Source organism: Dendroctonus ponderosae, unplaced genomic scaffold (genome assembly GCF_020466585.1).
Source record: "Dendroctonus ponderosae isolate FM_Combo_2020 unplaced genomic scaffold, Dpon_F_20191213v2 Dpon_F_20191213_2, whole genome shotgun sequence".
Lineage (NCBI taxonomy): Eukaryota > Metazoa > Arthropoda > Insecta > Coleoptera > Curculionidae > Dendroctonus > Dendroctonus ponderosae.
Window position 1 is genome coordinate 3,453,656 of NW_026018165.1, and position 27,465 is coordinate 3,481,120.

General features: G+C 32.1%; 6 protein-coding genes across 11 annotated transcripts in view; 3 read left to right on the forward strand and 3 right to left on the reverse strand.

Moving 5' to 3' along the window:
* Nucleotides 1-3,731, forward strand: part of LOC109541331 (histone-arginine methyltransferase CARMER) — a 19,610-nt gene extending 15,879 nt beyond the window's left edge. The window contains exon 7 of the transcript XR_007280966.1: nucleotides 3,560-3,731. The gene's annotated coding sequence lies outside the window, so the exon portion shown is untranslated. The remainder of the gene's footprint in view (nucleotides 1-3,559) is intronic.
* On the reverse strand, nucleotides 481-10,788 carry LOC109541332 (zinc finger protein 33B). Its single transcript, XM_019910171.2, has 7 exons — nucleotides 10,702-10,788; nucleotides 10,490-10,644; nucleotides 8,474-8,693; nucleotides 6,994-7,279; nucleotides 6,739-6,921; nucleotides 3,774-4,091; nucleotides 481-3,680 (listed from the first exon to the last, which is right to left on the reverse strand). Exons 2-7 carry the CDS (start codon nucleotides 10,624-10,626, stop codon nucleotides 3,571-3,573), a joined length of 1,254 nt encoding a protein of 417 aa, XP_019765730.1. The 5' UTR covers nucleotides 10,627-10,644; nucleotides 10,702-10,788; the 3' UTR covers nucleotides 481-3,570.
* LOC109541344 (tRNA-splicing endonuclease subunit Sen34) lies at nucleotides 10,702-16,741 on the reverse strand. Of its 2 annotated transcripts, XM_048664187.1 has the most exons (3): nucleotides 16,684-16,741; nucleotides 15,898-16,575; nucleotides 10,702-10,906 (listed from the first exon to the last, which is right to left on the reverse strand). In XM_048664187.1, exons 2-3 carry the CDS (start codon nucleotides 16,484-16,486, stop codon nucleotides 10,797-10,799), a joined length of 699 nt encoding a protein of 232 aa, XP_048520144.1. In that variant the 5' UTR covers nucleotides 16,487-16,575; nucleotides 16,684-16,741; the 3' UTR covers nucleotides 10,702-10,796. The 2 variants fall into 2 exon arrangements, with proteins under 2 accessions (XP_048520144.1, XP_048520143.1); XM_048664186.1 differs by lacking the exon at nucleotides 16,684-16,741 and having other exon boundaries at nucleotides 15,898-16,680.
* Nucleotides 12,351-13,137, forward strand: LOC109541328. The gene is made up of 3 exons (XM_019910158.2): nucleotides 12,351-12,601; nucleotides 12,666-12,848; nucleotides 12,913-13,137. The coding sequence occupies exons 1-3, from the start codon at nucleotides 12,446-12,448 to the stop codon at nucleotides 13,111-13,113; spliced, it is 540 nt and encodes a 179-aa protein (XP_019765717.1). The 5' UTR covers nucleotides 12,351-12,445; the 3' UTR covers nucleotides 13,114-13,137.
* Nucleotides 16,742-16,869: 128 nt separating the features above from the next.
* Nucleotides 16,870-17,672, forward strand: LOC109541345 (E3 SUMO-protein ligase NSE2). The gene has a single exon (XM_019910197.2). It carries the CDS (start codon nucleotides 16,900-16,902, stop codon nucleotides 17,572-17,574), a length of 675 nt encoding a protein of 224 aa, XP_019765756.1. The 5' UTR covers nucleotides 16,870-16,899; the 3' UTR covers nucleotides 17,575-17,672.
* A 1,494-nt stretch (nucleotides 17,673-19,166) lies between these two features.
* LOC109541343 (muscle M-line assembly protein unc-89) lies at nucleotides 19,167-27,386 on the reverse strand. Of its 5 annotated transcripts, none has more exons than XM_019910194.2 (8): nucleotides 27,126-27,386; nucleotides 26,849-27,067; nucleotides 24,848-26,159; nucleotides 24,216-24,754; nucleotides 23,739-24,135; nucleotides 23,518-23,676; nucleotides 22,662-22,774; nucleotides 19,167-19,483 (listed from the first exon to the last, which is right to left on the reverse strand). In XM_019910194.2, the coding sequence occupies exons 1-8, from the start codon at nucleotides 27,141-27,143 to the stop codon at nucleotides 19,478-19,480; spliced, it is 2,763 nt and encodes a 920-aa protein (XP_019765753.2). In that variant the 5' UTR covers nucleotides 27,144-27,386; the 3' UTR covers nucleotides 19,167-19,477. The 5 variants fall into 5 exon arrangements, with proteins under 5 accessions (XP_019765753.2, XP_019765752.2, XP_019765751.2 ...); XM_019910193.2 differs by lacking the exon at nucleotides 19,167-19,483 and adding an exon at nucleotides 20,751-21,961 and having other exon boundaries at nucleotides 23,739-24,132; XM_019910192.2 differs by lacking the exon at nucleotides 19,167-19,483 and adding an exon at nucleotides 20,751-21,961 and having other exon boundaries at nucleotides 22,662-22,771.
* Between the last annotated feature and the right edge of the window lie 79 nt (nucleotides 27,387-27,465).

The window sequence follows — 27,465 nt, forward strand, 5'->3', positions numbered from 1 at the left end:
GATAAAACAATTTATACCCTTCTGGCTAAAGGAGTTTCGGTTTTTATTTGATTTTTTTGTGATTTGGTTAACCAACATTTTAATTTGTTGTGTAGTTTAGTTTACAGGTGTTTAAAATAGCAGGTTAACGAAAAGTTGGTAGAGCTGGTATGTACGCGTATACGTAACAGCCATTCGTAAATTGCTGCAGTTTTCTTTTGAAAATATTCATCTTGTATAACTTTAAAGCAAACCCAATTAACCTAAAGTAATTATAAAGAAACAATAAACAAATTATTGAGAAAAAACGTAAAGCGAAGATTACCATTATTCACTAAAAAGTGTCTAAAAATCTTATATCCAATGGATGGAAAGAAATTCTAAGAAGCAATAAACAAAGTTTTTAAGATTCTTGTATTACAGGCATCTTGTATAAAAATAACCCATAGGCTTCGCAAGCAACGCTAAATTCAAATTTAGAATGATTTAAGAAATCGCATATTACGTATTTGGAAAATTTACTTATTTATTGATCACTATATTGCTCTCTAAAGAGCACATAAAGACATAAAAATAACATCTAACACATCACTATCACTCTAATATTAGTCACTAGATATCCAAAAAATATTAAATAGTATACCTAGGAGGTCATTTTAGCATATCGTTCCTCCTTTTTTCTGGAAAACCTTTATCTAGATCTACTTTATATAATATGGCAGACTTCTTTCAAATTGCTTTCACTTCAATATACATAGAATGTCGAATTCATATGTTGCATTTATTTTATAAAATATGTTCAACAAGTATTGAAAACTACTTTGCCTCTCAAATACAATATTATACTCGTATATATTTATTGAAAGTCAAGTCTGTATGTGACAATTTTAGAAGCCTAAATGTTAGCGTGCGTAATTTTCGGCGAACAAATCGGCTTCAAAGGCTAAAAACAGACTAGGCTCTTGATTCTAGCTCTAGATTCTTGATTCTACTAGGTGGCGCACTAAAAAATTATGTATAAACTGCCGCATACACAAGCAAATATTATACATGGAAGTTATGATTTTAAACGAAAGCGTTTACAATTAAATTCATTACCAAAACGTTTCCGATACAATACATGTTGAACCGTAGTATACACCTATGCTCTATTTTACTACGTAATTAAATTGAAAATATTTTGTACTTGAGTTTTACATTAAAATTGGGCGAACAAGCTCTAAATAATAAAACATTTCGATTCAAATGAACAAAGTAACAAAATGTATTTTCTAAAACAAATACTAATTAACACAGTAGGAGTAATTCTAGATTCCTCTGATATCCATAAGTAAAAAATGATGAATTTCTCATAATCATACAACTCTTGCTTTGGTTTAATATTTCACGTTTAATTCAAATGGAGAAATCCTAAGATTTGGCACTCGTTATGTTGTGGATTTCAGAGCGACCTTTAAAGAAGACAACGGGAAATATTCAAACACGAAGAAAGCATTTCACAGAGTACTAAACAGTATTTATCACATTACAATATAATGTATAAAAATTGAGGTAGTCGTTTTACAGTTTATAATATTGTTCTTATAACTAGAAAAGTTTGTTTTGTTTTTGTTACGAATATTGTACTCTGATCGTGCACCTTTGCGCGTACATTTAAATCGTAAGCAATATGCCTTCGCATTTCACGAAAAAAATGCCGAAAAACTGAAAGTCATTATTGAATTCCACTGTCTAATACACTAATATCACCAAAAGTGTGCGCTTATATTCGAAACAATTTTTAGCCTAAATTTTGTATATTTACAACCATACCTATTTGTCATTTTAAATCACAGCCCGAAAAGTTTCACTTTTTGTTTCAACATCTCTCTCCATTAAGAAAAATAATTTTGGAGCTATTAAACAGTAGAATTTCACCTAAGATTTGCATTATGTTCTTATCAGTAATACTTCTCAAATAACCTCAGCTACCCAAAATAGATTTAGGCAAAAGTATTTAAAACTGATATCATTACATTTTCCTATATAAGAAAAACACATGCATTATTCATCTCATTTAGTCATTATTCACGAATTTAATGAACCACATATCATTACAAGTGGATTTTTTGTAGTTTAAGTATTTGTTTTGTTATTATTTCATGTCGGTTTATTGAATTTTAATTTATCGGGTTTTCTAGTGAGGGAATCATCTGCTAACCATTATTCTGTTATCCTAAAGTTGCGGAGATTTTTCGGTGACCTCAATTTACGTATCACATTCCACTTAAGATTAATACAAATTTCCCAAATACTTTCAGACAAAAGCGTATTTTAAAATTGTTTCAGTTCCAAATTAAGTCCGCCCTAGTAGTCATTGTTTTGTTAGTGAAGATGGCTTCAATTGACAAAGCTGGCTTTTTTCGACTGGTCATGTTGCTGAAAAATCTCTCAACGGTCGTTTTTAATGGGATACCCTGTATATTCTCTGAACAATCAAAGCACAACTTTATTTTGCACTAAAAAAACATATTTGGTTAAAGTAAAACGTTTGTTGAAACGATTAAGACCGTCGTGAGTTTGATAGACGCATAGAAAACCTTGCAAATGTTTGGCGCAGATTTTCCTTGATGTTGCACCTTTGAAGAAACTGCAATAATAATCAAAAGAGGGATTATAACTAACCTATCTTCACACTTTCCTTTAATATCGAAAGGAAATAAAATCTAAACAATAAAACCTGATTTTTTGAAGTGAGTTTATGAAGTGAAGTTAAGCAGTTTTGGATAAACCTCGTGTAGTTTATGTAGATATTGATATCATTGCCTTGAGAACTCCAATCACAAAACGAAATATTGGAGCTCTAAATTCTTCTCAACTGATAAATCTTTTCAAATAATTTGGACGTGCGATCAAATACATGATTCCAATTTACCATTTTTGTGATATTTTTTTAAATAATTTTTATGGATTTTAAATAATTTTTATGCCTCCAGAGGAATGACACCAATCTTGAATCCTCTATACATAGGACTCCATTAAAAAACTGTTTGTAAAATTGTGAAGTGAACGCAGTGCTCGATTGTTTTTCCGTTTTCCCATTCACAAAAAAAACAGTTCCATTACATTTCAAACTAAACCTTCACATAAAACAAACTTCCACTAGTGGAGGCCTAATTTGGATCTGCTTCATCAGATCAGGTTGAGTCAGAAGTCGGTGAACAAACTTTCCAGTAGAATTATACTCAAAAAAACGTTCGTACAATAAATAATCACCTGAATAAGCTTGTTTTTAAAGAAAAATACTACCACAGGCTTTGTTGCCACCACAATGCGTTTTCAATAAATTTATATTTACCATACTAACATAATTTTCAATCGTATGGTCTACTGCAAAAATGTGTACCAAATTATGAATCACTCTGTTTAAAATGTGTACACTTTAACGCCGATCGATCTTTCTATATTACCTTTGTTTCATTTTCAATCCTTCAAAATGTACAATTTTTGTACAAATGTTTGTTTGATAGTAGAGCATCTTAAAATCTTTCATGAAAGCGTTTTTTGCACATATAAGTCGAATGATACTCATTTCTTTCAGCTTCTCATAGCTTATGAAGTTATGCTGTGGGTGCTGATGCCTTGCTGAGACAACTCCGCCTTGACTCTTCTAGCGATATGAGACCTCGTATGCTTCCTCAGATGGTCTTTGCGATAGAAACCTAAATGTACCATATTTATACAGTGTGGTCCATTAGAATGCGTTCTCGTTACAACTAGCTGTTAAACCCCAACAAATTCTATATTCAACTTACCCTTTCCGCATTCTGTGCAAATATGTCTCTTCTCTCCTGAATGGATGACAAAGTGCAACGTTAACTGCTCCTTCCTTTTAAACGCTTTCAAGCAAACTGAACAAACGAATGGGCGTTCAGGATTATGGCTCTGTTTGTGCCTAGTCAAGTGATCCTTTCGCTTCAAAGCAGCCCCACAAATATCACAAACAAAACGCCGCTCCATGTTATGACCCATGAGATGTTGCTCTAACAGATCGCGTTCGGGTAGAGCCATGTGGCATTCGGGACAACAGTACAGAGTGGAACCATCTAAAGCTGTTGTTAGTCGTATTTCACCTATAAATATTTGTTCTGTATATATTCCATTTGACTAAAAGCATCATGTGATTGATGATTTTAAAAAGTTTGGTTTAATGTATTCTGAGTAACATAGAAAAGAGAACAGTCCATTAAAATGTTTTTTTTTACAATAATGTTTGGCATGCAGGTTTCCTACAAGTACATAGATAAAAAAAAATTGAGAAATTCTATGGAAATTTTAATATTGAGAGTATGAAAATGATGAAACATTAGGATTTACAGCGCTAGTACACAGGCCGATGTTTATTACTCATCTTAATGCAATAGTTTACAGTGCTCTGTCCTTAAAACACACAATAGTTGCTCTACCTGGTCACAATGTATATTTTCAGACCAAAAAAATTAACTATTAATACTTTAGAAATTCAAAATTGTCAGTTTTTTAGATGTTGTTCAGTGTGGTTCAAGCATTTATTTTGCTTCATTTCATCAACATCGTATAAAACAGAAGTGTTAAAACTTGATAAGTTACATCTTGTAAACTGAATAAGCTTGTTCTGGATTTTTTGCCTTAAAAAAACTACGAAAACTGTTTAAGTGAAAGTTCCGTTTCTTATAAATACAAATGGCCTGAGACAAATTGATTTAAAAATAATCAAAGTATTTTCTGTTGGATATTTTGTCTCAATAAATTCGTGTTGGTATGGAAAAGTTGCAATGCTCTAAATGCGCAAAAAAAAACATTCACGTTGAAATTATTTAAACGTTTTCAAGATTCGTATTGACAGAACTATATAGTATTATAATCTATATTTTCATAAAAATTTGCTCAAATTATTCCTAAAAGACTTTAAAGCTTTGATGGTTATTTTGATAATTGGGAGAATATTGCATTTGAAGTTTTGGTAAGCATGAGGAAGATCTTATTAGAAATAACCCGCATGTTGCTTCCAGCGGGTCGAATTTACAGGGTGGTTTTGTAGTGCTATAGAGTCCATTATTTCCGGTGGTGTTGAACTTTTGAAAAATAGTTTCATATAAAAGTTGTTGACGAATAAAGTGCGCACATTTAAAAAAATTTTTTAAAAAAGCGAGGCAAGATCAAAGCGTATTTTTTTAAATAGAACTACCCATTTTTCATTTGCTCATGGAATGCAGCTTGAAATGCTGCATATGCACCGTAAATTGTTTTTTTTCTTACTTGCGACGTTGGCAAATTATCGCCATGTTAGTTATTTTTTTCTTAAAAACATGGTATCTAAAAATTAATTGTAGACGCAAAAAAAAGCAGTTAAAGATACAAAAAATACGTCTTTCTAATCACCACAGATCCGTTAAGAATTATATTGAACCAAAATATCAATACGTTGTACAGGGTGGTAACAATGTGGACTTCAATCGAAAACTGTTTAATTCAATATAACTTTTGTTTTTCAAATGGAAGTACCTGTATATTAATACGTCATTAGATAGACAATTTACAAAGTTACAAATTTGCACTGACACTTTAAGCTGTTAAATCAACCGTTTTCAAATTATAATTTATTTTATTTCAAAAATTTGCTACATTTAGGTGGCTTTGGAAATAAATAAATAAGTGTCAAAATTTGAATAATTATAAAAATATAAAATTAAGTATAATTTTATCTATTTTTATAGACGTATTCTATCTATTTTTATAGACGTATGCAGTTTTATTGCATTTTTTGCTATGAAATTCCATGCATTTTATAAAACGTTGCACTTTTCTTCATTGATTATGTCAAGTATCATCAGATTTTGACACTTATTTAATGAATTCCATAGCCACCTTACAAAATGTAACGACCTTTTAAAATTTTTAAATAAAATAATTCATAATTTGAAAACTGTTGATTTCACAGCTTAAAGTGTAAATGCAAATTTGTAAATTGTCTATCTAATGACGTATTAAGATACAGGTACTTCCATTTAAAAAACCAAAGGTAAATTGCGTTAAAAAGTTTTAGATTCATTTGGTCAAGTCCACATTGTTAACACCCTGTATAATGTATTGATAGTTTGGCCGTAGATAGTATAGACGTATTTTTTGTATCTTTAACTGCTTTTTTGCATCTACAATGAATTTTTAGATACCATGTTTATAAGAAAAAATTACTTAAATGGCTATAATCTGCCAACGTCGCAAGTAAGAAAAACAATCTAGTTCTATTTAAAAAAATACACTTTGATCTTACCTCGCTTTTCTCAGACACTCTGTATCATATAAGATATTTTTAAAATGTGCGCACTTTGTGCGTTAACAACTTTTATATGAAACTATTTTTCGAAAGTTCAACACCATCGGAAATAATGGACTCTATCGCACTAAAAAACCACCCTATATGTAATGGGAAAACTGGTTGTTTTTTGCTCTTTTTGAACCTGTTTAGTTATTAGTTTATTCCTAGATTACTGTCCTGGAAAAATTTTTTCCCAAAAAGAGATGTTTCTTATCCAAAAAATTGACTCCTGAATTGCTTTCATCTGTGCTCTTTGTCTTAGTTGTTTTGCAAAGAAGCTAATGATTAAGACGATCAAATTAAATGCAAAAGTATCCCCGTTTTAAGTCACATAATTCAATTTCTTTAATTCATTTGATTTGTGGGCAAAAATCTTATTTTGTCTATTACAAATTTATTTGTTTTCAGTTTAATTTAGTTACCTGGTTTGGGTTTAGGTTTTTTCTCCCTTTCCAGTTTCTTCTTTTTTTTCTTCTTCAAAATGTTATTGTTATGCAGATGGGCAGTGTTTATGGTACTCAACGTGCTGAGTGCTTGGTTGTTATTTGAATTCAGAGTTCTGTTAGAGCTGTTTCCGACATGTAAGGCATCAATATTTACCGTACCTGAAAAAATCCCCGAAGTTATTTAAAAAATATTTATTTCTTTGGTTTAACTATTATTTTCAACTGTTTTACCATTGTTTCCAATATTCAAATTGGGTTCGCCGTTGTGCTGTTGCACCGCTCCATGCTGACCAACAGTGTCTTTCTTTAAAGTTTCAGCCGAATATTTGAGGAAATCGTGCAGACTTATTGGTAAGCTGGTAGTGGGAAGTTGTGATAAATAATCGACTACTGAAGAACTGGAAGCCGACAAATTCTGCCAAGGGTTGGCCAAAACAGAGGATTGGCAATTTGGCAAAGATTGCTGATTTTGATGGATGAATTGATTAGTCTCTATCTTTGCCTCTTCATTTTTTTTCTAAGATTCAAACAGATTTTAAATATGGCAAGTCATAATGCAATATGCATATATGCATGACAAAAATTTAAACGCTATTCATCAATTAAATTGTAAATGAAAATAAAACAGTAAAAATGCGGCAAGAAAATGGATAATTCCAAATCAAAATCAAATCCTCGTCTTCAGTCATTTATTGTATATTTATCAATTAAAATACGTTTCGGTGTTTTCCACCATCATCAGTTTCTATGTGTAGCGTTGTTGCTACTTTAAGCCTTGGCATATATTTTCATTCATATCGTGAAACATTCGAAATTTCATTCATTTCATTATTTTCATTCATATTCGAAACGTATTTTAATTGATAAATAGACAATAAATGACTGAAGCCCAGGATTTGATTTTGATTTGGAATTGAAACACAGTCAGGAAAGTATGTAAAATGGATAATGAAAATGGAAGAGCGAATGCATGGTGTTTGAAACAAATAGACTAACACTTGGCTAATTGAAAAGTTCATTCGATGATTTGAAAATAGAATAAAACGTTTTAGTAAATGGAGGACCGCAACATCTTTATTATCCTACAAGGGAACACTTTTTTATCAGTTTAAGCGGATGGAAAAAACTGTAATAAATAAAAAATTGTTTGTTGTTTCAACTTCAACACTGTTCAGTAACGAAGCATCTGATGCGTTAATTTATAGAAACTTTTCAGTCTATTCGATGTAATTGTTTACAAAACACTCTGTAGAACAAAAACAGCTGCTTACACTATATGAAAAACCAGTCCGTATTATTTGGATCAATATCATTGAGAAAATTCAAATGATAGAGAGCAGTTGAGTTAATAACTCAAAATTGAGATATTACAAACTACACAAAGTTTACAGTAACTTAAACCAAGGTTACACTGACTTAAATCAAGGTGCAACATATTTATTACTTCAAAAATGCAAGCTCAGATGGGAACGAATAAGTTCCCATAACTTCGGTTAAAATGGAATGCGCTTGTTTTACAATCTAAGCGCTTTCTGTGGGAATGTAATTCTAATCTACAAATTATGCATTTTCTGGGGATGTAACTGTGCTAAAAAATTGTTACCAAGTGGAAAAATCAGAATATTTTAGGTATTAATTTTAATAATACTTAATTATCAATATAGAGTATAGTAAAATACATCTACAACAATTTTTACATCTATTAACTTACCTTTTGTTCGCTATTAATCAATGCCTTTTCTTGAAGACCTCTAACTGAGAAAATATCGAAGTTTTGCTGCTCAAAATTCTGCCGTTTTGGAGTGACATTTTGGTGGTAGACGGTTTGATTGAGGTAGTTTCCGTTGTTTTTAGTTGAGGCGGCAAGAAGCTGTTGTTGAGTAGAGGCATGGTGATGTTGAGTAAATGAAGGAACGCCATTTGCCGTATATCTGTTAATATGGAGTAAAATATACTTTGGAAAAATGTTATTTCTTGTTTGTACGCAAAAATTTGTTCAGTATTCTTTTTGCAAAAATGTCTCTAAATTAATAAATAAATAAATACAAGCAAATTGTTCCTAGCGTTGGTAGCTTCTTAATAGTTTATAATGAGATAAAAGAGGGTTGAGTGATGAAGTTCTCTTTGATTAGATATCTAATGAGAAACGGAAATAAAAATAGAGTGATTGGTTTCAACGACTTATGTCTAGTTTAGTAAAAAATTAAATTCATATACGATACGTAGACACCTTAGTGATCCATATGTACTTAAAGTGTGTTATAGTATGACAAGAAAAATTATACGATTATAAAAGTGCCAAGCAAAATAAAAGAAAGAGTATATCTGCTTTCCTATTGACAACATTTCATTAGTAAAAATAAATAAAACATACCTCATCGCGTGTACCGAATGTTAAATAAAATTCGTACAAATCTGGTTCTTTTTAAATATTAAATATTTATAATATTTAAAAAGGGAGTCTCCAAAAATGTGGACATACTTTCGGAGCATCTATTTTAACACGATTTTATACAAGGGTGTTAAAATGACATCACAAGTAACTACAAACATTTTTTTCATATACATCCCGAAAACATCTGGGTGAAAATCGGTTTTTATTAAATAACTTTTAAAAGACTTTTATAATAATACTTTTTAACATAATATAACTATATATAACTAACTAGTTCAGGCCCCTTAAATTAGGGCTTTTGAAACTCTGAAAAAAAGAAAGAAAATGTTTGAGTTCGCCACAGACCAACCAGATTGTACACATTACCGCTCATATTTTTAACACCCTATATGGTACAAACGCAAGAAACCCATTAGTTGGTACGTTGAAAGTTGAACTAAAAAAACCCCTTGTTTGGTCGATAAAATGAACCGTATTCCAGAAAACGCGTATTACTTAAGTCAAATTTTAATTATTTTTGCTTCATTTTATCGATATTAAATAACACCATTTTTAGTTTCGGCATTAAGCTATCTGAAAATGGTTTTCTTGTCTTCATCATAGACATGATGTTGAAAGTATAAGTCGATAGTATGTCTACAGTATGTATTTAAGGGGAATTACGTGGTATCTAATATCTAAAAGTTATATAATAAAAAATAATTTTCAGCTGCCGCTTTTAGGTGTTTATATTCTTGTAGGAAAAGCCTATAGAAGTATTTTTATAGAGATTTGTCCTACTATTTTAAATCGTTTATGCATCTGAAAACATGCCCACACTTTTAGGGATTTGCGAATGTCCGATACAGCCTAATAAAGTTATTAATAAATAAAAGACCTAGAGATATAAAATTTATCAATAATAATTTGTTAGAAACTGAATCAAATGAAACCGAAAGGTTTGATTGATTTTACGAGAAAAAACACACTATTTAAAAACATATGTATTTAAGCTTTAATACAATTGATAAAGCACAGTATTTTTTAAATTAAAATAATCTGTGAATCTTTACAATCGGTAATGTCTTGACGCAGATTAGTGCGCGGTATAAGTGAAACACCCTGTATCACTCGTGCTAAAACATATATTGTTTTCAAAAAAAGTGTGTTGTCTAGTCAAAGTAAGTTGATAAAATTATGTTACAAAAACGTTGGGTAATGCAATCAAATAACTGCTTACCCAAACCATTCACTAATATGAAGACGTGCTGATATAGAAAAAATCTGTTAAGACTAATAAATCTGCCCTTAATCAAAACGTGCGATTACTTATAATACAATACAATAACTTACCGATTAGTTAGAGAGATTTCTTCGGGAGAACTGGAAAATGAATTTGGTGAGCAAATGTCTTGAGATAGCTTAGCGGCAAATTGATGTATATTAGGAATCGATGTTGAAAAGTGACTTCCGAACGGGGAGAAATTCATCCTGCGTCATGTTTATTTCTAAAATGTACCAGAATGTATATTACACTATATTTATTTGCTTAATTAATTGTTCACCATTATTGAAAACAGTAAGGAACTCGGCGGCTTTTCAGCAAAATCGCTAACCTCGTGGAGCAGGCAGATTCAACATGCTTTCGTTGTGATTCATCTTATTGCGCATGGGGATCAAATAAAAGGGTTGCAAGGGGTGAAAAATAATCCATAATTATTTCGTGGCAAGTTTGAATAGGCGTTGCGCTTTTACAGGCAGTGAATGCGTCTGAAATTTTAGTATTAAACAAATAGATGCAAATGCAAGATGCATTGACAGAAGCCCACCTATTACAGCTTGTACTGTTAAACGTTCTCTGCTTTCTAATAATGTTTTTGTGGAAAATACACCTAAATGTCAAAAACTAATGTTTAAATTAAAACGTTCATATTGGAATTGTTTCAAGAATTTTGAAAATTATATGTTGGAAGTTATTAGAACACATCATAGAAGATTGGGCCTATAACATAGGAAAACGAATATGGAAAAAAAATATGAAACAAGAAAGGGGGAAGAAGTACACACTGGATGAAATTCAATGATACGAGATTCGTATAATGTGTGTATGTAATTCAAAGGGGTTTTTCAATACCAATCAATAAGTCCATCTCTAGACTCAAGACCAATTTAAATGTAAATTTTAGTGTTTCTCAATGTTTAGTGTATTTTTTACAAGTTTAAAAATGTTCACTTTCATTTCTGACCCCTTTTCATTGTTTCATGGCATTTTTGATTCAGGTGACTGTCGAAAGAGCTTGATCTTAGATAATTTTTAAGGGTAAAAAACCTTTGAATTAGACGCAGATAATACGAAGCTTGTTTCATGGAATCGTAAAAGCTCTACTGAAAATTGAAGATACGTCTTAACCCTTCTAGAGAGGCAAATAATAAAAAACCCAGATAAGCTAAAAGCGATAAGAGAAAAAAACTGCAACAGACTGAAAAGTTTCATAAAGAGAGTGCTACAAATCTTTATCATCAAAAGATGGTTAATATTCGTAATGTGGAAAAGTTTAGACGTAAAAGTGTAAAATCTAAATTTAAAAATAATATCTATCAGAACAACGCCCCATTTTACCAAATTTGCAATGGCCGAGTGCCTCTCAGCTGAAGCAAACTACAAAGAGAAATATTTTAAAAAAACATTGACTTTGTTCTTCGGACTTGTAACATTTTTGTTCTAGCGATTCTCAAAAGGAAACGACGAAAATCGTTTTTATAAACAACTTTTACAATAATTGGATGATAAAATAAACGCATGTTTTGCATAAAAATAACCAATTAAAACAAATTTGCCTTATACCTATGCTTTGTCAGGTACGAACTAGCTTCAGCACAGTAATAACAATAACAACATGTATTTTTAAAAATCTTCGCTGGACAATAATATATAAAATTTATACTTAGTAATACTGTATAAATATTTAATTGTCTCCTATTATACTATACATTTTTGTCTTCCATCCGAGTCCAAGAATGGCGATTGCCCACTTATTCTGGGGCACTCTGTACATTCTCAACTTCGGTAAAATGCCTCATAAACTGCAGAAATTATGAAGCAAAAAATTTTAAATTCTGTAAATTTCGGAACCGCGTGTATTAATAGATACTAGTTTGCGAGCATTATTGAGAGTCAGTTCTCACCTAAGAAAACCTGGAGCCAATTAACCAAGACCAGAATAAGACATTGTCAAGATAAATCTCCAGTCAGTCTATTAGTGTACATAATACAAATTCACTTTCGAGTTATGATTATGTAAACCTAGCATGTCCGATTTTGTCCAAAAAATCATGAAAATTCCGTTTTATACGGTAATTGGCCCTTTGCTGAGAAGAAACAAAAATTACGTTAACACTGTATGTGGTCATCCTGTGCTGGCATTTGCTCCTTTTTACGTTGGGATTTTAGGCTTTTTAGGAGTGGTAAGTTCGGGGTTCTTGTCCTCATTTTAGCACAGATCAAATGCACTAGTAACAAAATATGTAGATTCTAAGCGCCTTTGATATATGGAGAATAATAAAATGTGGTCCAGTCTTGCCAGGGTACCTTTGGCGAGAACGGCTGAAAAGTGGAAAAATAATCGCTCCTGAAGCTGAAAGGGACTGTAAACTGATATCTTTGGTCTTATCTGTAGAATATTACTGTTTCTTACTGGTTGGTTTGCTTACAGTAAGTTGCTATTTTTGGCGATTTTCAATAGCCACTGGTTATTTTAATAGCCTTTCTCTTTTAGAACAATCCCATTTTCTATATGCCCTTTCTAGCGCTATATGCCCTAATCATATCTCTGGAATTCATCGTATTTGTGTCTAGAGCATTTGTTGATGGTTTGGATTTTCAAAAGAAAACTCTGATAATGACTATTTTTATGATGTACAACTGGTCAGCAGTGGCATGTACATTTGCCAGGTCTATGTCCTGTTGCGACTTATAAAATAGATGAAGCTTTAAAGTAAAAGTCTTTCAATACATAAAATATATATTAAAATCGAACTAAACCACAATGTACCTACATTTCTAAAATAAACAAAAACTTAATTAAGGTTTTTGGTATCTGAGGCACTTATTTATTGAAAAGATCACTGTTAACTTAAAATTATTTTCAGCAGTAGACATCCCAGGCAACCACAAATATGACTAAATCTTTAATCGACGTCTATTTTTGGTCACGTTATCAACATGCCTAATATACGCGAATTGAAAAGTTAACTAACGACATAATAAACACCTTACAAAATGAAGCAACTTTTTGAAATTTTTAAATAAAATAAATTCTAATTTGAAAACGGTTGACTTCACAGCTTAAAATGTAAATGTAAATTTATAACTTTGTAAATTGTCTATCTAATGACGTATTAATATACAGGTACTTCCATTTGAAAAACAAAAGTTATATTGAGTAAAAAAGTTTTAGATTGAAGTGCACATTGTTAACACCCTGTACAATGTATTGATATTTTAGTTCAATAGAATTCTTAGCGGATCTGTGGTGATTGGCAAGACATATTTTTTCTATCTCTAACTGCTTTTTTTGCTTCTACAATGAATTTTTAGATATCATGTTTTTAAGCAAAATTTTACTAAAATGGCGATAATCTGCCAACGTCGCTAGTAAGAAAAAAACAATTTACGGTGCATATGCAGCGTTTCAAGCTGCATTCCACGAGCTAATCAAAAATGAATAGTTCTATTTAAAAAAATACAATTTGATCTTGCCTCGCTTTTCTGAGACACTCTGTATCATATAAGATATTTTAAAATGTGCGCATTTTGTGCGTCAACAACTTTTATATGAAACTATTTTTCGAAAGTTCAACACCACCGGAAATAATGGACTCAATCGAACTAAAAAACCACCCTGTATTTATATAAAGGGTGTTTCACGGGTGATGATACTTTAGCCGTATAGGAAAAGGGAGACATTATTTTTAAAATGTTGTTACATATGTAGGCCATGAGCTAACGATTTTAAATTTTCAACAATGTACTCTTTACTACGTATGCCAAAAATCTGCAACATCTTTGATGTTTGAAATTAAACAGCTTGTATATGATAGCATTTTTTGATTCGTCATTTTCTCGTTAAAATCTCCTTTACGTTCGAAGTTGAAATATTCACCTCATAGATAATCTCTCTACTAACAAAATTTGTGTTTCCTGGGAAAATGCGTTTTCCCATCACTTTTCACTCATTAAAATTCACAAATTTTCCATAAAAACAGCGAGACGTACGAAAGTTCCAAAAATTTCGCACATTTGCTAAATCTATATTTTGTTTGTTCTTGGTTTGTTCTAAGACACATTGTATGTACAGGGTTTCGAGTATATTTTTGCACCTCAGTAGAGCGTTTGTTTGAAAAGTTGTGGAAGTTAAAGTTTAATATATTTTTGTGTATTACTAACATTTCTGGTCAGAATAGCAAACATGTTTTGAAAATTGTAACATTTCACAGTTTTTGTAATAGAACACCCTGTATATTACATAATTAAAACTCGCGTTTGTTTCCAATTATGCAAACAAGGGGTTTTATGAGAAAGGGGCGTTACTTTCACCACGTATTCCAGGTGCAAAAATTTTCCTAGTTTGCTATATAAACCATAGCCCAAAAATGCTTCGTTACGGATTGATAGTGTTGAAACATAATTTAAAAATTGCAAAATGATAAATTTCTTGAAAACGGATGGAGGCTTTTTAACGAAATTTTCCAGAGGTTAATAGGTAAGAAAGACCTATGATTATGAGCTACTCTCTTTGCCAATTAGTACTGCAAGTCTAAAATAAATTTTATTGGTGGAACCTTCCAAGCGCGCTTTTTGCTCACCCGCAAGAATCCTCATATACTTATTGCGTGCCCCGCCTTATATTTGGTATGTTTAGTAAATAGGTAACTGTGCTTGGTGCATTGGCGGTCAGATCGAAATATTTTGATTTCGCAAATGAATTATGGGGGGGCCGAGAATAGCGAAAATTTCGAAAACTGATCAACGTTCTCATAGTATTATTGTGCCAGATTTATATGAAAAACTAATTTTTAATTTTTTATTAAAAAATTATTCGCCTCAGTCGATTTGTTGAGATTGGGTAGGTACCTCCAGTGTTAAAACATATGCTGCCTCTAATTTACAAGGTAAGCATATTATATTTGCAGTTTTTTTTTAGTTAAATTTTCGTTGAATGGTGTAATTTGGTTCGCATTATTATCCGCCATTTAAAATCCGTGATTATTTTCATAAGGTTTTGTTAACATTAGGTACTTTAGGTATTTGAACAACGTAACAGCATAACATTTGATTAACGAAGACAATAATTTTTGAGATACTTAAATACAGGTCGATTTATCAGTATATTAACCCAGCGTGTATTTTGCCTCCGACAGATCACGTATTAAATGTTACAGTCAAAGCGATAGATGCCTTAATCTCTCGTTAAATACTCCGGATCTACGGGCAATAATAGACGTAATTAACACGTATAATTTACGTAGCTAATTACGTAATTTTTTATAGACATCGACGTCTTTTCCCAGTCTTTTAAATTACGTCGCATGGATAAGAAAGACTCACGTCTGGCGGATGCCATGAAGACGTATTATTTAGGACGTCGGAAGTAATAGCGTTCAATTATACTTATCTCACGCTTTGTGTACCTCGATTGATTGCCTGGGACTAATTTCTGCTTAAGCATCTATCCAGTTTATAGTCATATAGGAAGCCTTACCATTTTTAATAGAAGCTAAAACTGCCCGTTTTCTCACTGAAACACCAAGCCGTCCAAACGAGATTAGTTCCGTAGGTGAAAAGGTGGTTTCCGAATCAACGCACTTTACAATAAAGATTGCATGATATGTCACTGGGTCTCCAAAGTAAACTAAAAAGTGTCCTCCAAATTTTTCCCCACTGGTTATATAGTAGCCTCTTTGCCATAGATCCTTAAAAATCACTAAACGCAAAGTCGTCGTTTGGGAGGAAATTAGATCTGTTGAAATCGCACTAAGCGATTGAATGGGATCTTTTAAGAAAATTGGCCATATCATATTTTCCTTTGTCACTGTTGACGACTTGTTGATTTCATCATTGAGGATTTCCTCTTTAGACCGATGATCACCCATCGATCGCCTTTTTTCAACAATGTTATCTATTAAACATAATAATTGGCGTTTTCGTAGTTGTCTATATTCCTTTTGTTGGGCTTCTAGTAGGGAATCTTCCAGATTGGCAGCTGGATCTGGTAGTTCACTGGCGGTATTTCTATTTTCCCAAATACTAGCAAGTTCCTTTTCAACTAGCAGTAAAGCCTCCTCGGGCATCAATTTGAGTGGCAGCGAAGGAATGGAACTGGTGCTGCCTATTATGTTTCCAACAATTCTATGAGCTTTTCGCAATGCTGACCAATCCTCTATATCATACACAAAAATATTCCCATGGACAAATATTAATTTAATCATTTTAAAAGTATTTAACACATTGTATAGTAAATAGTAAATACAAATAACCTTGCACTCACCGCAGATTAGATAGGTTAGGTCTGGTACGTCTAGTTAGCCTTCTATAGACCGTGTAAGGTAGTGAAAGAAGAGAAAATATTCTATGCGATCATCACAATAACCTAACATTGTTACCTTCCTCTCAAGGGAAATTGTCAAATAACAAAACAAATAATCAACATCAACAAGTATTTTTTCTGATTAATTTGATATTAACAAGTCCTTACCATTGAACGATGACCTTTAATGAGAGGTATGCATCGCTTTTAGATAAATGCGTAACATCTTTAACAACGTGGAAGACATTTATACAGGAAAATTTAAAGGAGCAAGAATATGATATTGAAGCAACTAAGCTACGAGATATTACAAGACAATACTGTGAAATTGATAACAATTTTCAAAGATCTGGTGAAGCAATTAAGCTGGTTGAAAATGCTGTATCTGATCCTTCCCAAAACTATGACATAGATGCAATGTACCAAGAGAATCTTTTGAAACAAGATATCAAAGATCCAACGAGGAATGAAATATGGCAGCAAATATGTTGTGATGATGTTGCAGTTCGAGTGATTAAACCTAAGAAACAGAAAAATAATGAGCACTATGAAGAAGTGAATGATTCTGTGATGTGTTCCAGCTCGTTTTCTGCACCGATAGATCCCATTTCAAAACGGGTAATTCGAAAGCCTCTAAGAAACAGAAAGTGTAAGCATGTCTACGATAGCCAGTCCATATATGACTATATTCGACAATCTGGAAGAAAAGCCAGATGCCCATATGTGGGTTGCAAAAATAACTCACTAGCCCCGGATCATTTACAAGAAGACTCTCAACTGGAACAGCGGATTTCACAGTTTCTTGCCCAACAAGAAACTGATAGTTCAGGTTCGGATGAGGACTCAGATTAACTAATGCGTTTATTTTATTTCATTGTTCTTCGATTGATAATTTTTCATTTTTGTTAGTTTTTTAATATATGAGATACATACACGGTCAGATATACCAGCATACTACTTTTACTAAACCTACACGATTTTTACTTGCAAGAAATAACTTGAACGGGTCGTTCAGTTTGACTTAGAGAACATTGATTTTTTAACGTTTCATCCCAACATTTTGTGGTTTATTAATGTTATATTTTTGGAAAATTGATAAAAATATACCTACCTTTATTTTATACCACTAGTTCAAGCTGTACTCGCCTTTTGTGTATATCACTAAAATGTATATTATCCAAATATTATCTTCAGTTTTCATTTTGTATAAATAAAAACCAAAAAAAATACCTTTTTTTAGTTAGTTTCAGAATTTTTGGAAATACCTATTATTATATGTATGTAAGTCGATTAACAGCTATAATACCAAAATTGAGCTATTTGCTAAAAAATAAAGATATGCAATTTATTAACGTACTACGGTTAGCAGAAACATATCTTTTTCTGGTCCAAGATTATATTGCAAACTTGCAAACTTTTGAAAGTCACATTTTGCGCTTCTTGTTCGTAAGTGACCATTTCGCTCTCCTCGTTTGAAAGTTACCAACGCAGATTTTCAGTTGCTAATTGCAAGTTCATCCGACTGAAAAACAGATCACATCAGCTGTTAACAACTATTTTCATATTCATCAAGAATTCGTAAATATTTGCCAATAACGGTTTAAACATCATATTTTAATATTTAATTTAACAATTTCCAATATTCCAATTTAAATAAATGTAAATGTGATACTGTAGAAGTCTAGACAACACGTGCCCAAGAATTGAATCATTAACTACAAATGCTTGATGAAATATTAATTTACCCGTTTCCATTGGAAACTTAAAAATTTTAATTTTTTCGCCTTTTTATTTTGAACCATGTTTGTAAAGGAAATGAATGTCTATGTTAATCTCAGTGCATTGAACCACAAACCCCCGATTGTTAGAGCTTGTTTAATTTAGATATTCAAGGAGTCATTCGACTTATCAATATTTTCAGTTATACCCAACATTAGTATAATTTTTTAATTTAAATCATCTTTTTAAACTTATATATTTTATACATATCTTATCAATCAAACAAAGTTGGATAATATTTTCGAGATATACAGAGCAGACTTAAGGATATGTAGTTTCAAACAATAATAGAAATACAAGTTAGATTGAAAACTGTATAATTAAAGTACAGCGAGTTTTTGAGAAAAACTCTGCATTCAAAAACTTAGAATGATCTGTGTCGAATATGTTGTCTCGTCCAGCAAAATTTTACAAAACATTGACAGTATAATTTCGCATTTAACGAGCCGAAGTAGAATCTGTAAACATTGTCTAAGAAAAAAACACTCGCACATGGAAAATAACGCTGGAAACATGAAAATCTTATTACGTTGTATTTAATAAATAACTGTGTTTTGTCTGCGTACAAATCATCTTGAATTATATTAGAAAAACTAATACATCATTTCACTTTTGTAATCAATTTTATTTAAAAAAATTAATAAATAAATAATAAAACGTTGGAATAATTATATATCGATATTATTTACACAATATGTACAATAAAATATAAACTGGTATAAGACAGTCGCCACTTTTAATCCTATAATAATGCGCATTCTTAATTAATATTGAACACCATTGCAAAAAAATCAATTTAGACTTATTTCAGAGCATCCAATAACTTAGATAAATCATTACTTAATTTAATACAATCAGAAAAGTAACATTGTAACTATACTAATGCAAAATATGTCACTTTAAAAGTCTTTCACTCAATATATAATCCTCTCGACGAGTTTTCCATATTTTGATGCGGTGCCGTCTGGTAGTCTTTTTATACCTATATGCCACAAATATATTTTCGTTAAAGTTTAACTGAAATTATCTACATCTCATTTTAATCTATCTTAAATTGAATAAAATCATCAACATATTTAAAAAATAATAAATAAGAAAGCATGTACAAAATTAACGTTTACATTCATGTTGATCATTTCAAAGTAATAATAAAACATTCTTTTACCAGAGTTCATATCAGAACTTTAATGCTTAAATATTAAAATAAACGGTACATATACAGTATACACTCACGGCTTTAACTTTTTGAGCAACCATAATTTTGACCAGGAATATATAACGATAATTTCTCATTTAATTCTACTATTTGTATTGTACATTTTTTTTAATGTACTTTGGAACAAGATAATACGCCTCTCAGCGAATTAAAAATTTGTGTTTTTCTAATTTTATAATTATAGACCATTGAATAGTTGTAGAATATCTCCAGCATCTCAAGGATTGCATAGGGAGATATTCTAACTTGTGTAGGGTCGCTACAAGTTAGAAATTTTAAAATATTTTAATTTAATATTTTTCTGTAATTGGCAACATAATTTATTAAAACTAAAACATTTATTGCGTAAAAAAACGATACTATCCAAACTTGATCGAGTTATGGTCGTTTCAAATTTTAAATCGGTGAGTCCGATTACATACAGCGTATTACATGAGGTACTGAACAAATATAACTTAAGTATTCCTAAAGTCATTCTAAGCTAAACATATCTTCGAATGCCCATAGTAACTGTCTATATGCTGACAAAAATGTTCTACATAGCACTAATATTTTAATATACATTTCCATTTCCGATATGTTTCGACCAGGTAGTATTCAGTACTATACAGGGTAATTCACAATCTTATGGACACAGCAGGGGCGTGTAGAGGGCTTCAAAACCAGTTCAGTTGCAATTTAAGTTTTTTCTCTCAGGCCCACGCTTAACAATAGTCAGATTTGACAACCAAATCACAGCAAAAAGTAGCACAGCCTACTATGATAAAATAAAAAATGTTGTTCGATCAAAGCAAGTGACGCACCACGTTGACACGCAAACGCTCGGGGGTTAAAAAGGAAAAAAACACCCTGTAGATTTTCACAACCAGTTGGCTTACCTACGGGTAAAGGGTCTAAACAGTAGCCTACGTTCAGAATTTGAGCAAAATATCTCATAAACTGTAGGAGTTAAAGAGAAAATACCAATATTTTGTATACAGAACACCCTGTATCTCATTAAACATGGGCCTTGAAAAAAAACTTAAATGGAAACTCAACTTGTTTTGAGGTCCTCTACACGTACCTGCTCTGTGTCCATGAGGTTGTGAATCACCCTGTATATTAGTTAAATACATTACCACAATAATTTCTGTTATAAGCAGGAAAAACGATCAGCAACAGTATAAAAATATAAAATATAGTTGAAATCCCGAGCTTACTCTATCCACTGCTGAACATTTAAGTACCAGAACAGCAGAATATTTCTAGTAAGCTTTCTTGATCGTTTTTATAGATATTTTTTCCAAATTATATACATTATGTACATAAAAATTGTTCATTTTAGGTTTTTCCCTTTCAGTCGCTCTTTATTTCAAATACCAGTTGTATTGAAACGTTTAAGAAATTATCTAACCACAACCAAAACTGTAAGAAACCGATTTTCATCACACATTTTGCTCAAACTGACCCTAGAAACACTTTTCTTAAATTTGTACGGTACATTGTGCAACACCCTGTATATACCATGGTCCCAAAGTCAATGCTTCTTTAGTTTAAAGATATTGAAAAGCATACTCATTACATTCAGGTCTTGTACGAAACATATTGAAGGAGAATCAAAACAAATATTTCTAATAAAAGCAATGCTACAAACTATAAATTATTGTAGTACTGTAGATATAAAATCAATGGCAAAGACAAAAACTGAAAGATATACAATAGTACTATATGTACTTTTCACTACATACATGCACCATATTTTGCCAATTACCATAAAGATTAAGCAATATTTGATTTTAAAAATGTTACTTTTGGCGCTTGTATTATAGACGTATCATGTTTATATTAATATTGTGGTCTACAAAATCAATATATTTCGAAGAAACTTTTGATTAGAAATAATTCCAAAAGGACTAGACATATTGTTTGAATAACTGAACAATGAAAGTAAAAACAAAATGAAATTAAAAACGGAATATATATTCAATTTGTTTCCTTCGAACTTACTAACGATTTAGTGCTACTTGTGAAATGGCCCTTCAGTATAGTAAAAAGTACATATATCACAACAGGGATTATGTAAAAAAATTTCATCGAACAAATATGACACGCGAACAGTTTGGCCGTTATTTCTGTTACTTTCAAGACAATAAGTATTTTGAATATATACTATATACAATACCATTCAAAAGATGTCGAAATAAATTAATATACTTAAAGAGAAACTAGTCTAACATTGAATCTTCGTAATTCAAATTCCTGTGGCTACAAAATAGGAAAGTATTATTAAATTGTAAAACATGCATTTTAAGTTACAATCAGTTCGCTAATAATCGTAGAAATATCACAGACAAGACAGCCATAAAGTAATTTATTTGGGGGTGAAAATAACGGTATCTAGTATTCGATAAAGATCATGCAAATGAAATGATTCAATTAGCATCACGCATGAAATACCCGTATAATAGATTCTACGTTTCATGTTTTTAAATGGTTAATTAATTCATACTTCTTTTCATACTCAGCTCACAACTCAATTTTCTGTTAACCATTCATACAAAAAATTAGTTAAATGCGTTTTTTAATAGTGTAGATTTAAGCTTAGAACTAATAGTTATGCCACAGCCAGAGATCGTTAATTTACGACCGAATGTATTAATCAATAGAGAAACTTCAACACTCACTTAATTAAGATTAAGGGGGTTGTTCGAGTTTAATTTAAAAAGTCAGTTAAGTGTTTGTATAGCAAAGAGAAATCTTAACGTTTGAAAGAACATTTCATGTATCTTGACAATTTATTTCATTTAACTAAAAATATGGCAACTTGGCCAAAAACTCCATTCACCGACTTAAGGGCAAGAAATCAGAATTCAATGATACCAAATCCAACCGCACTTACCAATATTACAAGTAAGCTGGAATCATTATCTTATTTTTAAACTTCACAAATTAAAAATCTATGTACCTGATGTTCTGTTTCGTCGCTTTTCCGATTTTTGGATTTCCTTTTGGTTTTTGTGAAAATCTCCGACCCACACGCCAGCCCCAACCTTAGGTGAATTGGTAATTTTCCATCTGCTGAAAACAAAACAGGTTACTAATCTATTCTTTGAAAATTTACCAACCCAGTGTATAAGCTAAATCCAGCAGTAACAAAATACAAAGGATAAATTTTAGGGGTGTTATAATCTAAAAACTTGCTGTAATTCCGCATGAGTTGCAAGAAAAAAGAAGCATGGGAAATGGGAATTTGATATACCTGCTACAGGAACTTTGAACCCAAATCTAAACGTTTTATTCTTACAAACGGTTACATGTCTTTTCGGTGGGACTGTTAAGCGTAGTCGACTGGCAATAAAATCGGCAGTAAAAAGACTTTTGATTGCAGCCAATTCTATATAGACAAATATTTTATATTACTGGCATAAATTTAAAAGATTTTTAAAACCTATGCTGAATGAGTATTAAGACCCAGCATCAAAACTTTCTACATATGAAGGTTCATGTAGAAAAATTAGATCGGACACAGTTTATACACTACTTATCCGAATTAAAATTCGGTGAAAATTCTCAATTTTATTGTCCTATAAATAAAATTAATACTATTTTGGAACATAGATTTGGGCAAATATCTGAAAATACCTTTGTTTAAAACGAAGTTTCAAATTTCGCGCATGTTCACCCAATACTCACACATTACTACATATATCAAATATTCTCTTGTATCTGCAGAGTGTAATGCTTTAATAGTTGAGAAGACCACATTTTTAATACTTATAAATGTTGAAGCCACACCAAATATTCTTAATACTAAAACTTACCACTGCTAGTCAGTTCCTTGGATTTTGATTTCTTATGTTTCTTAATCGGTAGTGCATTTTCTAGCGCATTTTGTAATAATCTAGAAGTAACTCCTTTGCGGGAAATGTGCTTATTTAACTTTTCCGCCCTTTTTTTGCTCAGTTGGGCTCGCAAGTCTCCTGAAAATAATAATTATGTTAGAATAAACTACGTAGCGTACTTAACAAAACGCATTAAATACCTTCATCATTGGGTCTGATTTCCGATTCAGCTAAATTTTCAATAACGAGAGCATGGTCCTCATCATCATCGTTATTATTCTGCTGAATTTCTTCTTTCACCTGCTTCCTGTGTTTCTCCACTTTGATCTCCTTTGCATCGTCTAATTTATCAGCTCGTTCATATTTGGATGGATTTTTTATTTTTATTTCGATTTTTCGATCGAATTTTTTAGGATGCCGTTCAGATTTTACTCCAAGCTTTTTCGAAGCCACTGATTTATCAGCCCTAGGCGATTGCGTTGTCCTTGATCGTTTTGTTGAGTTTACAGGCGAGATTTCTCGTCTCTTCCTTTTATTTATTCCACTACTTTCATTACTTCTACTTCCCTTTGAGTCTTTTATGTGCTTCGTTTTCTGCTGAAATAAAATATTACAAGTTACTAATTTATCTGTGATCCGAATCCTACATTAGTAAATTATAAGGTCATTAGACCAACCTCGTTTTTCTCTCCATTTATCAGCTTTGAAGACGGGTAACTTTCACATGTTTTAGCGCTGATCTCTTTGGCTTTAAAAAAGCTTTTTTTTTCATTATCCGAATCTTCTTCGGAAAATAAATCCAAATGAGCATCCAGCTCCAAAGCATCATCCTGAAGAAGAATGTCTTCATTTAATGGCTCAACTTCCATCAACTCTTTCACGACTTCACACATTTTCGTCGTGATCGCATGTTCTGCTACTGGCTCCACTTCTTTCGGACTTTCTGCTTTAACACACTCCTTTTCAATACTCTCTTCTGATTTTGCATCATCTTTAGGTTTCAACCTGATCACACCCTCTCTGACTTTCATCTCTTTGGATTCGAATTTTTTCTTTCTAGCCTCCAGAACAGGATCTGTGAATAGCTTTACATCTTTTTGAGGACTTCGATCTACATTTGATTTGTCCAAAGCGAGCTTCTCTTCGGATTTTGACAAATTCTTGAATCCAAGTCGATCTCTAATGCTTAGCTTGTTCTTAGACCCATTTTCCGAATCTTAAAAAGAAAATAACAATATTTGATCTAACGTTCTTTAAATGAAATTATTACAAAATAATTGTAGTGACAAAATCGGAATAAATAAAATACCTTTTATTTCTCGTTTCCTTGGAGATGTAGATCTCTTTTTCGGGCTGGCAGAGCGCCGTTTCGGACTGAACGGTCTTGACTTAGGACTCGAATTCCGCAACCTTGGACTGAGAGGTCTTCTTTTGGGACTTGAAGATCTTTTTTTAGGGGTTATTGATCGCCTTCTGGGTGATCGGGATCTTTTCTTCAAAGGAGAAGGTGACCTCTTCCTCATCAAAATAGGCGAGGATTTTCTCAAAAGCGGAGGGGATCTATTCCTAATAGGTGTTAACGATCTTCGCCTAGGTGATGTGGATCGTTTTCGTGGAGACAATGATCTTCTGCGTGGAGTGGTTAGTGGGTTTCTAGGACTAATAGATCGGCTTCTGGGTGAAGGACTTCTTGAATACGTTCGTCTTGGAGATCGTTTTCTTTTCTCGATTATTGCCCTATTTTGTAGAACAAATGCTGCACTTCTGGGTGATAACGGCGCCATCATCTGGGTTGGTAAGTTCTGCGTTGTATCAACACGTAAAGGAGGCAGCGGCATATCAAAGAAGGGGGGTGAATTAACTATTATAGGCGGAGGTCCAAATTGTGGATTAGGAAATACAGCTTGAAGATTTGGAAAATGGTGCATTGCACCATTTTGAGGTAAATATTGCTGCTTAAATAAGTGAGGAGTCGGTTTGTAGTCACGATGACGTCCTCTAATGCCCCGAAAATTTCGTTGAAATGGTATGTTGTGCCTTCGCTTTTTCAATGCCGATTCCGAGGTCGAAGAGTTATCTATCGCTTTATTTGAATTATTATTTTCTTTAATAGCCACAGGTTCTGTTTGTTCAGATGTTGGTTGGTCCACTTTTTCTATCAACTGCTCATTTGAAGTACCCAATTCCTCTGACTTAACAACAATATATTTTTTATCTTCACTTTCACTTGTCGAAGGCTCGTTTTTCTGTTCACTTTCAGAATCTACCACGCTAGGAGTTTCATCAATTTCTTTTGACTTAGCTTTGCCTTGTATCTCATCATCCAACTCCTGCATTAGGGCTTCTAAGCTGTCAGCCCTCTCCAGCTTGCACAGCTCATCATCCGAATCCATTTTAAGCGTTTCTTCTTCAGAATCTTCATCTTCCGATTTATCAGTATCTCGATAACGGTCAAATTTGCTAGATGCTTTATCGCCCTTTGCCTCCTGTTGGCTATTACTGTTATATCTGCTTTGCGGGAGAAATACTGAATCAGTTTTAGTCTGTTGTTTAGATGTTGCATATTCGATGGAATCACGTGGAGTAAGAGATATGAGGTTGCTGTAGACAACGCTGTTTTCCTAGAAACAATACATAAAATAAATTAAATTTAGTGTTAGTTACTTATATGTAAAGTTACAGCAAAATGTTTCGAAATATCGCACTGAAGTTGTATTAGTCAAGATTTTTAATGGTCAATTAGAAATAACATCATTATTATTACAGATTCCACACTGTATGAAATTTAAAGAACATTATATTCAATACAACTATTGTGAGATATATGGAGGCAATATTTGAAAATTAAAATCTTAGATTACTAAAACTGAATACCTAGATGGAAATTAAAGCCCATCAAACTAAATAAGCCATATGGCAATAGTAGATATATATAAAATCTATATCTATGTATATCAGTTTACAACTAAAAGCACTATAGTTGCAACAGTGTTAAGTAAAAGTTTAAAGTAAATCAGCTAGAAAAAACTAAGTTGATAAAAAATATTTTGCAAATATTTGGGATGTTCAAAATTAAAAAACGATGGGCTTTGTATAAAAACCAAGCTTGCAGGCTTGATTTAAGGTAGGCTTAAGAGAATGTTGTTTGGTCAAATTATTTCGAAAGTTTTCAGTAAGTAGTAAAGAATTTAGAAAAACATGATAGATAAGCATGCAACAAGTTTAAATCTATGAAAGATATAAACTTCTACCTGTACATGTATAATCCCCTTGTATCTAAAGTCGTTTGTTTACACATGTTTTCACTTACTTTTGCAGTCTCTCGTCCATTAAAAAAACGACCTTTACCATGTGGGTGATTTCCATATTTCCTATTTGCACCTCTGAACTTATAAGCTACTTTACAGGTAGGCAATATAGTATTAACGTTTTGTGAGAAGGATGGGTTTGCTGCGGGAGGTTTTTTAAGGCTTCGAAGAGCAACCAGTCGTAACGCTTCTAAATCATCTTCCTCATCTGATGCATTCATCTAAAATGCAAAGACTCATTGATAATGTGTTACATGAAATGTAAAAACGTTTTCTTACCCTTCGACTATCATCCATAGTTCTTTAAAAAATGCACTTATCGGAAAATAAGTTAAACAACTAGATGGCAAGGTACATAATCAATATGGCTGATTTATGTTGACATATTTTGGGGTTTCTCAGAGATGTCAACGTCAAATGGCGCCACTAGACATCAACTCAAGGTGACAGTGCTGCCAATCGCAGCATATTTGGGTAATTTTAAAGCATCTAAATTTCTCTGATTCCAAATTCTAATTATGACAAAACCCACAATAACATTTAACAGAATTCATTACCCTTTACGAAACTAATTAAAAACTTGTTTGGTCGTAGGCATGAATCTGCAAATTAAAATTTC